Source organism: Erithacus rubecula (assembly GCF_903797595.1).
Source record: "Erithacus rubecula genome assembly, chromosome: 2".
Taxonomy (NCBI): domain Eukaryota; kingdom Metazoa; phylum Chordata; class Aves; order Passeriformes; family Muscicapidae; genus Erithacus; species Erithacus rubecula.
This window is the reverse complement of record NC_136685.1, coordinates 69884959-69895345: the sequence shown is the minus strand read 5'-3', so window position 1 is coordinate 69895345 and position 10387 is coordinate 69884959. Positions and strand designations below refer to the sequence as shown.

Below are 10387 nucleotides of genomic sequence, written 5' to 3'. Positions count from 1 at the left end.
TTGCCTTTGGGGTATGCACAACATGGGGTCAACAGGTCAGAAGGTTAGGAGGGGAAAGATGGAGAGCTTGCACACAACAAGTTGTTCCCCACTCTTTGTAATACTTCTCAGTCCTCCTCAATGCCCCCATGAGTCCACAGAGGCCTGTCAGATACCTGGTTGCAAAGTTCCATCAATTTATCATCAGATACAGAATAAACATAGCACTCTGGTTATCATTAATAATATTTATTTTGGAAAAATATTTTAAAAATGAATTTCTTCATTAACAAAACGGTAAAAAAAATCAAATAACATTTGCACAATATTCCATAAATACATTTATATACAAAAAAATATAGTCACATAGACCCGAAGTGCCTTTGTACATATTTACCAAAAAATTTAAATTATAAAAAAATGAACATCACAAAATACTCAAGCTTTACAATTATCATGAAAATATTTTTACAGATTCAAAAAAATAACACACTTTTTCTCACCTAGTAAAAACACATTTTAGTATCAAAAAAGACAATAAAGGCAGTGTTTGTGTCTCTAATTCAAGAAAAGACTGGCTCATAATAATCCAAAATATACACTTCAGGCAGTGCATGCTTCTTATGTAGGAATTAAGTCCATTCATTTAAATATATATAGAAAAGCAACTGACCATAGTGCAATGATAAAATTCATAAAAGGCAGTGCAACAGTAATCCTTGAACACAGACCCTTGCCTGGTGTCCATCTTGTTTCTTTATTTTGCAGTCACTTTGCTAACTTCAGTAGAGAACCAGCTCAAGCCTGAATTTAGTTTCTCAGCAGCAGTCAGTGAAGGAATCTATCTCCCATTCCTCTTTCAGCAGCATTCATCGGGGCATGTCTCATCTGAAATTGTTCTGAACAACCACCTTGCCATATCACCTCTGGTTTACACCTGGAAAGAAGAAACACAAGCAGAGATCAGGAGAGGTTAATGAAATATATGAAGAGGACTGTAAGGCTGCACAGGGTCAGGACTCTGCACGAAGCATACCAAGGGATGGCTCAGCACACCTCAACCACACTGCCATTGTACCCTAGTCTACAAAACCTGTCAAACTCACAACATTCACAGCAGCAAGACACTGAGCTTGTCTTTACAACATTCACAGCATCACAAACTCAAGCTGGCTGGATTTCACCAGGTGCAAACCACTGAGGCATTATGGAAAGGAGTTTATCTGCCCTGGCATGTATTGGATGGGAGCTGCAGACCAAGACTTTCCTCTGCTGTTCCAAACCTACTAACCTCAGTTGCTATGATGCACTCGTCTTTCTCTTCTGATATGACATACACCGACTGGTACTTTGTGTCCTTTGAAGTGGAATATACTGAATCTGGTCGCTTTCTTTCAGAAGTATCACTATTGAAGGCAAAAAGAGAAAGAACAGGTCAGATGGCTGTTGCTTAATGCTACCTATGTGATACACACTCCCCCTTCAAAGCCAGGCTGCCCTCTGCACTCAGATGTGATATACCTCTTTAGTTGTACTGCACTTTTCTCCTCTGCCTCTGAATCATACGTTTCACACTTGGCTTCACATTTGCTGTGCTCCTCCTTAACTGAGTCCTCATTCTTGAGTTCATGCACCAAATTGTAATCCACTGACGGGTATCTGACTTTGTAGCCATTTTTATCAGAGTTATCGCTGTGAAAGTCTACTTTCTTATTTGTGTTTTTAATCTGAGTGGCACCAATGACACTTATGGAAATGTCCTTCTCACGCTGGCAGTTTGCCAGGTTATTCATAGTCTCAGTCTCACTCCTGCAGGCATCAGGCTGGTGGTGCCTCTTCTGCACTCTGAGCCTGACGCAGACGACCACAGCAGCACAGCCCAGCAGCAGCATGAGGACCAGAATAATCCCAGCGCAGACGGCGATCCAGGGGAACTGGGAGTTCTGGCCTTCCGTGTACTTCTCGGTGAAGTCCACGATGACGGGTCCCTGAGGCGGCTCCGGGAGCAGGAACTGGCAGTTGAGCCCGCCGTAGCCCCGGGCACACTCGCAGACGTAGCGGTTGTTCCTCTCGTGGCAGGTGGCCCCATTGTGGCAAGGGTTGTGCTCGCATCTGCTCACCGGGGTGCTGCAGTTCTTCCCGTTGTATCCTGGGGGGCAGGTGCAGGAGTAGTCATTGATGCCGTCCTGGCAGGTCCCTCCGTTGACGCAGGGGAAGGAGGCGCAGTCGTCCACGTTGTCATCACAGTGTCTCCCGGTGAAGCCAGCCTGGCACTGGCAGATGTAGGAGTTCCCCAGATCAACACACTGGGCTCCTGCAAAACAGAGAGAGGGACGAGCTGAGTGGTGGCAGCCAGACACAGCAGCTCCCCACTCGCTGCTCTCAGGGCAACTGGCACAGCCAGCAGCTGAGGAAACCTTTCTTTCAGAGAGGTTAGCTCGACCTTTGCCAAGTCTGATCCAAAATAAAAAGCACATTTTTTGAAGAAAGATTATTGATAAGCAGATTTATTTTTCATTCTCAGTCCTATTCCTTTTTTAATATTTCACTCATCTTGAACCAGAACACTAGTCCAGGTCAAATTAGTACTACATCTCATGTTACAGAGTTTGAGTGGCAATGAATAAGGAGGACTACAGTAAAGAAAGTCTTCACTGGTTTAATCAAATCAGGAAGATTACTGTTACCAGATTACAAGTAATATCCACAGACCTCTAAGACTCTTTGCAAAGGATTTCAAAGTATAATCTTCCAGATTTTCATGCATGAACCTTCAGACCAAGTTACTTGGCCACAGCCACCCCATCAGAAAATGCAATCTGCAGCAACAGCCCAAGCCATGCCATCACTTTCTTAGTACAGATCCTCTACCAAGTCAACTATTGACATGACAAAGATGTTTTTACAAGAGGATGTAATGATAGGGCAGGACAGAATGGCTTTAAACTGAAAGAGAGCAGGTTTAGATGAGATGCTATGAAAAAATTCTTTACTGTGAGGGAACAAGTTGCTCAGAGAAGTGGTGGATGTTTCATCCCCTAGCAGTGTTCAAGGCCAGGTTGCATGGGGCTTTGAACAGCCTGGTCTCGTGAAAGGTGTCCTTGCCCATGGCAGAGGCTTGGAACTAGATGACCTTTAAGGTCCTTTCCAGCCCAGACCATTCTATGATTCTATGATTGATCAGGGTGCCTTGCTGTGAACTCCAGACCAGAAGCCAAAGCAAGTGTATGGTCTCCTTCCAGAAGACCACCATAGCATGTTTGGCCTTACCATTAGCGCAAGGGCTGGAGCTGCAGTAATCGATCTTCTTCTCGCAGTTGAAGCCAGAATAGCCCAGTGGGCAGCGGCAGCTGTAGCCCCCGTCAGGGTTGTCGGTGCAGCGCCCGCCATTGAAGCACGGCCCGTCAGCGCAGGTCATGGCGCTCAGCTCGCAGTTCTTCCCATAGAAGCCTGGGGGGCAGGTACAGGAGTAGCTGTTCTCCAGATCCTGGGGGGAAGAGACGAGAAACGATCAAAACATTTGTCAGAACTTGCTCTGAAATCCAAAAAGGGATTTTGAAAATTAGTAAAACTGACATTAACTTCTCCCTTGGAGTTTCAGATGACACAAACAACTCTAACTTACAGTGCAGCTTCCACCGTTCTTGCAAGGGTTGGCATCACATTCATTGATTTCAATCTCACAGTTGGAGCCTGTGTACCCAGGTCGGCATGAACAAGTGTAGCTCCCCTGACCAGTATTGGTGCACGTGGCACCGTTCTTGCAGGGCTTGTGGTGGGTGCAGTAGTTCAGGTCTGTAAAAGATATAATTTCTTTTTTTAAGGAGAGCAGCCACGATTCTTGCTACCTTGCAAGGCTAGCAGAGGGTGGGTGAGCTGAAAACAGTTGCCTGCTTTCTACATTTTAAAACAGATGCTCAGGTGAGGACTGAGAACTCACCCTGGTTGCAGAAAAGGCCACCCCAGCCTTCCTGGCAGTTGCACTGCCACGGCTGCTGACAGGTACCATGAAGGCAGCCTGGGTATCGGATGCACTCATCACAGTATCGCCCCTGCCAGCCCACTCTGCATCTGAAAAAAAAAAGATGACAACAAAGTCTCATCAGATTTAGACTTCTCACAGTTGGAAACCGTATCACAAACTCTGCAAGCATATTGATGCCAAGGATCAAGTTTCCTAAAAGCCCTCGGTGATCCTTCATGTGAGAAAGTCACCAAGTCCAACCGTAGCATCAGCTTTCATCAGTCCTAGCTATTTCTTCCCCTTCCTTAGAGAGACTACGGTTCCAGATAGTTAATTTGTTTACTCCAATAACAAAGAGCCAAATCTTAAACACAGCACTGTAAATCCATTAAGTTAATATTAATGGCACTGATGTTTGACTTATGGAATAATACTTCGATTTATGGAATAATCTGGCATCAACCGGATATCTCAAATTTCCATCTAATATGAAGAAAGTCCTTTAAGCCAACCCTTCAAATGTCCAATGGCTTATTTAACACCAGAGCATCAGCACTGAAAGACAAAGAAGGAAGCAGGAAGGGAGGGGAAAACTTACTTGCATTCCCCAGGCTTGTCGCAAAAGCCGTGTTGCTCGTCACATCCAGGCAAACAAATCGCTGTAAACAAACCAAGCAGGGAAAGACATCAGCACTGGTGCCAAAACAACTCTCTTTTACAAGTCTGAGTCTGAGAGCACCTTGCGGGTGGGGAGTGAGTCCCTTTTACTAGGCTGGGGCAGTTAAGCGCAGCTGAATTAATCTCTGGAGTCTGCAGGAGTATTGATCTTGCCCCGTAACTGGGCACTTTACTTATCACCAGGGATGAGCATTCTTCTTAATACAGTTGCACACAGACAAAAGAGGGCTCACAATTGCTCCCTTCCCCACAGCCCCTCACCCCCCTTCCCTTCCCAGTGAGGGTCAGAAGTCCTTTTTTCCAATTCTATGCACACAGCTCCACCTCTTAATATCCCCCGAAAGTGTGTGTGCAGATAAGAGTGGACAGCTGGTGTGCAGGGTGCCAGTGCAAGACAGCTGCTCTATTGTCTATTCTCTCCCAGCAGCTGCCCCACTGCAACAATACCCCGGCCCCGGAGCCAATGGGGCCGGCGGCCGGCGACCGGGCAGCCTATCCCTGCCCACAGCTAATCTATGGCACGCGCGTGATTTCGCTGCAAAAAAACTTTTTTTTTTTTTTTTTCTTATTCAAATAAATAAGTCTAAAGTTCTTCCTCCCTCCTTCCCCCCTCCGCCCTGCTCCGAAAAGGGGCGGGCGGGTGGGTGCAGCCCTGGTAAAAGAGGTAAGCGGGCCAGCGGGAGGGAGGATGAGAGAAGGGAAAAAAGGGACTTCTGCTCATTACTTCGCCTGGTTATGGAACTCATTAAGCAGGCACTGCAAAGTTTTAATTCAACAAAGCCAGCCGGAGACAATGGCATGCGAGGGGAAGGAGGGGGGAAGAAAAAGAAAGAAAGAATCAGTGCTGATAATCAGATCGCCTCCAAGTTGGAAAGAATGGAGCTGGGGGCAAGGCAACGGGAAGCAATCTGCAACTGGCAGCTCCACTCACTAACGGCAAAACATTCTTTTTGCATACACACATAAACACATCTCCCCTGCCTAGTAGGTTTGTGTCAGTGCTATAAGCTGTTTTTTTTTTTTTTTTTTCTGAGAGGGAAAACACGGCAAAGAAGGTACGTAATGAGTCAAGAAAGATGGACAGCCTTCTGCTTTGCTGTGGGAATAGCAGAGATGTACAGGCATTCAAATGTGCTGACAGCCCCAAAAGAGCTCATTATCAAAATGCTTCCTTTTTCCCCACCCCTTGACATAACTGGGCTAGGCACTTTTGATCATAGGAAAGGTTATAGCTCTTATTTAGAACACTATCAAAGAAAATGCGAGCCCCTTTGCCTGCTGTTTATTGTGCAACATTGTACCTTGAAGTGCTAAAAGCATCCTAGCAATCACTAACAGTGTGAATAATCAATCAGGAACGGTTTGATAACAGCTCAGCTTAGACCACAGTGTAGGTGGGTTTAAAGAGAAACAAAAACACAACAAGAAGAAAGCTGAAAGGCTGCTTTACAGCCTGGAACTGTTTTCTTCCTGCCTGCCCAGCCCTTTGATGACTGCAGAGGAGCATTGGCCCAGTACATCATCTGCCAGCATATTTCAGATCCGTGTATACACACAAACAGAGAATGCCATCACACGCTGCAGCAGGGGCTCTGTGTGCAGGTTTGGGTGTACACCACTACGGATCTACAAAGGGCGGAATCTCGTACAACCGGAAAGTATCTGACATCCTGGACTATCCTGTCTGTGATCTGCTCACTGTCCCAGATTTTCCTGCTGTATCAACACACCACATGCCTCAAAAACTTCAAGCTCTGGGGTATGTTTCATGTCCCTCACTACTTTATTAGTATCAATTATTGTGACAATGGCACAGAAGAGAGCTGGGGAAGAAGATGAACGTTCTTGTGCAGCATTTCTGTAAGTGGCAGCATATGAGTACCCTAAATGAGAAATGTACAGTCTAGAAGCCACAGAGAATGTCTTGGACTTCCCGATGTTTTTCTTAATACAAGGTCCCAGAGGATCAGACCATAGCAAGCCTACCCATAAGCCTGTCACACGAATGTTGCCAAAGCCTAGCTCCCTCCCCTGAAGCTGAGTACCCTGTTGGTGATGATATCAAAGTTGTGTGGTTGTAAATGTAAAAAGTAGTCCTGATATATTTTAATAAATCCTCAAGCAACTACTGAACATTTTGCTACCAGATTAGATGGTCTAAAGCAAATGAGCAAGGGTGTAGTGTTGGCACTGACATTTTGTTGGCTTGAGAAGGGGCTGTCTGCATTAACTTTCTGTGGCAACTCTGAGATCTCCCATCCCTCACACTGGTAAGGCTTGGGCACAGAACCAGACATCCACCCACCATTGCTTGGTTCTCCCTCCCTGTGGGCCCCGATGTCAGAGAAACACCCCTCCAGCAACCCCAGGAGCTCCACAGATACTGCTGCAAGCGGCACCCAAGGAGACACAGAGGTGGATACTCACGCTCAGTGCAGTACTGGCCCTTCCAGCCCGGGTTGCAGACTTTCTCGCCCCGCTCTCCACAGGTGAAGTGACCAAAGGCATCGTCCCGGGGGCGGCAGAAGACAGAGCAGCCTTCTCCGTAGTAGTGCTCGTCACACACGAAGCGATAGGAGTACTTGAGGTCAGTGCGGCCGCTGCTGTGCAGGTCCTGGGACCACTCTTCACCCACTGCCAAGTGTCTCTGGGTGGCCAGGCGGCTGATGAGGCGCTCAGGGTTTTCTGCGGCAAAGGGGAGAGGAGAGTGGTCAGAGAGCCCAAAGCAGGCAGGGCGTAGGGGCATCTCTGGTGGGAGGGGAACTGCAGAGGCGGGATGACATGGCTGCATGCCAGCAGGTTGGCCTCTCCTGCCACAGGTCTACTGTAGAGGATGTGCTACACGCTGCAGAGAAAGGGGTCAAATAGGGCTGCAGGGCTGGGATTATTGCAGGGAAAAGTGTGTTTCAGGACACTTACCGGTGGTGAGGTCATCGGGTGAGTCCGTGTGCAGAGCCTCAATGATGAGCGAGAAGGTGCCCTGTGGAAAGAAGAAGCAGAGACAACCCACCAGGAGAGCATGAGAGCAGGTAGGCCCAAGGGGCAATGCCACCAGTCCCCAGGAGTTATCAGTCGCTGTCCCCCTCCCACCTTGACACTTCAAGGGGACTGGTGGCCTCTTGGAATGGCACGGGACGAGACGGGATGGGTGTGTGCCGCCCCCTCCAGCATCGCCCCCCACTTACGGGCCAGGTGAAGCCGAAGGGGAAGCGGATGGGATTGCTGAAGGCGGGGTCGGCTCCGCCCGCACCGTCGGGGACGCTGAAGGAGTTGGCACCCAGGACGGGGGTGATGGCGCTGCCGTAGGTGCAGGGCGGCTCGGGGGACACGCTGGCCTGGTAGTGCTTGAGGCAGACGCGGAAGAAGGTCTTGCAGTCGCACTGCTGGAGCCCGCCGGCGCCGGGGCCGCCCCCGCGGCAGCAGTTGCGGTTGCTGAGCAGCCCCTTCTTATTGACAAACTCCTGCAGCTTCAGCTCGAAGACCCCGGAGGAGCCGACCTGCGGGGCGGGGACAGCGCCCGTCAGCCGCCGAGCAGCCCGCTCCCCAGCCCGACCCCGGCCCGGCGGCACTGGCAGCCCCTCCCCGCTCCCCAGGGCTGCAGCAGGCAGCGACGGTCCCTGGCATCCCTCGCGGGACCCCCCGGCGCAGGGACCCCCAGAGCAGGGACCCCCGGGACAGGCGTTCCTGTCCCCAACCCCGCGGGCACTTACCTGGCAGCGGCTCAGCAGCACCGAGAGGACGGCGAGCGTCAGCAGGAACCGACCTCCCATTTTGGAGGTGCAGCTCTGGTGCCCTCGCTTTCCTCCCCCTTATCTTCTCGTCAGAGGGAAAAGGGGAAAGTGTCTCTCGGGGTAAGGGAAAAAACACGGCGGCCAAAGCCGCTTGTCCCAGCAGAGCTGGAAGAGTTACTGTCACAGTCTCCTTCTTTCAGGAGTGTCTCTGACTTTTTTTCCCTTTTGTCGATACCACTAGATGTAGCCTGTCGGCAACTGTCAGGTCTTTCGGATGGCAAAAGAAAAAGAGAGGAAAAAAAGGACGGGAAAAAATATTTATCTGTTAAACTCTTTTTCTTTCGCAATCCACGATGCTCCTCCTTTTCTCCAAGAAAAAAAAATAAAAATAATAAAATAAAAGCAACTTAATTCCCAACAGAGGCAGAGAAAAGGCTTCCCAAGGAAGATTAAAAATTGGCGATCTGGAAATCCCTGCAGAGGCAGCGGCGGAGGCAGCGGCGATAATTCCCGGGGCGGTGCGATTCGGGAGCGGCTCTGCGCGGCTGCGCTCGCCCTGCGCACGTCGGGGCTGGTGGGTGTCAAACAGCAGCGGTGGCGGGCAGGTCACGTCGGAGCCTTGATCCCCTTTTTTCTTTTTTTTTCTCTTTTCCTTTTTTTTTTTTTTTTTTTTTTTTTTTTTAGGAAGCGAAGCTCTCTTTCCTTGTTGTGGGTTTACTTTTGTTTTTAGAGGAATCCCAGCCAACAAAAATAAGCTCGTGTCTCAACAGCAGCGAACAGAGCGTGTCCGGGTGTGCTCCTACGGGGGAGGGGGTGCCTGCTCTGCTCTGCTCCGCTCCGCTCCGCGCCGCGGCTCGGCTCGGCTCGGCGGCTCTCTCCGAGGGTGAAGCGCTAAGGATCTGCCTCTCCTTGGGCGCCTGCCGCCCTTATATCCCGCCGGCCGACTGCATGCCTAATGAGATGCAAATGAGCAGCCCCCCAATCTGGCTAGAGCTGTCACAAAGGAGCCACTTTTCCAAACCCTCCTCTCAATGGATCGCCAAATGGTCAGTGAGCTGTAAAATGTGCAACCCTCCTCCCCCTCCCCTTCGCGCTCACAAAACGTGTTCATTTACATTCCTGCAAATTTGGTAACCGCAAGAATCCCCCTTCTGCTCCGGGGAGAGGGTAACACCCCCTCTGCACCGGGGAGAGGCAGTGCAACACGCTCCGGCCAGAGAGCAGCCCCGGGGACGGCGGGCTGTAATTGCCTCTCGGAACGTGCGGAGCAGCCGCCGTGACCCCAAAAAGTGACTCGGTGATCGTGACTACTCCAAGGGGCATCTCCGGCGTTAAAGGGACGAGGGAGGTGGGAGCCAGCGAGCCACAACGAGGGGAGTGCCATCCCGTGAAATTCACACTGCATTTACCCTGGCAGAAGCGGGATAACTGGGGAGGGGGGACAACGAACGTGGACGAAGCGACCCGGGGCTCGCTCTTCCCTTGGCTCCGCTCACGGCGCGCATCCCGCCGGCGGAGGCAGGGGGATCCCCCCGGGTCCTGCGGCGAGGGAGGACGCGGGCGGGTTCGCGGCGGGGACTCGTGGAGGGGACCGGTTCGCGGGGCTCCACGGGTCCCGTCCCCGCCACCACCGCTGCCGGAGAGAGCCACTCGCTGCGCCCGGGTCCCGCACCCCTCTATGATTATTATCATCATCGCCAGCAAACTCTCCCTCTCTCTCCGTCTCTCTCTCTCTCCCTCTCTCTTTTTTCGTCCTTCAGCTTAGTAAAAAGTGAGTTTGGTGTGTGTCGTTCGCGTGGCTGTCATTAAGGCCGTTTGTTATTGTGTGAGGGCTGAATCAGTTAGCTCTTTGTGCTCTCAGCTGTATGGTAATGTAGACAGCACCTGCTCCCTGCACAATGCGAGGGAGAGAAAGAGCTCCCCTCGGCGCACGCTACTGCCTCTACAACAATGTCCGCACATTTTTTAAAGAAATCCCTTCCAGCACTTCCCCCCTCCGCAACACACACACACACATACACACACACACACTCAC

The 10387-nt window shown here is 50.4% G+C and overlaps 1 protein-coding gene across 1 annotated transcript; it reads right to left on the bottom strand.

Annotated features, from left to right (window-relative positions):
- Positions 1–214: 214 nt before the first annotated feature.
- DLL1 (delta like canonical Notch ligand 1) lies at positions 215–9258 on the bottom strand. Its single transcript, XM_079329127.1, has 11 exons — positions 8332–9258; positions 7807–8118; positions 7541–7601; positions 7049–7306; positions 4542–4602; positions 3920–4050; positions 3605–3774; positions 3250–3466; positions 1501–2293; positions 1271–1385; positions 215–916 (listed from the first exon to the last, which is right to left on the bottom strand). The coding sequence occupies exons 1-11, from the start codon at positions 8389–8391 to the stop codon at positions 911–913; spliced, it is 2184 nt and encodes a 727-aa protein (XP_079185253.1). The 5' UTR covers positions 8392–9258; the 3' UTR covers positions 215–910.
- Positions 9259–10387: the final 1129 nt, after the last annotated feature.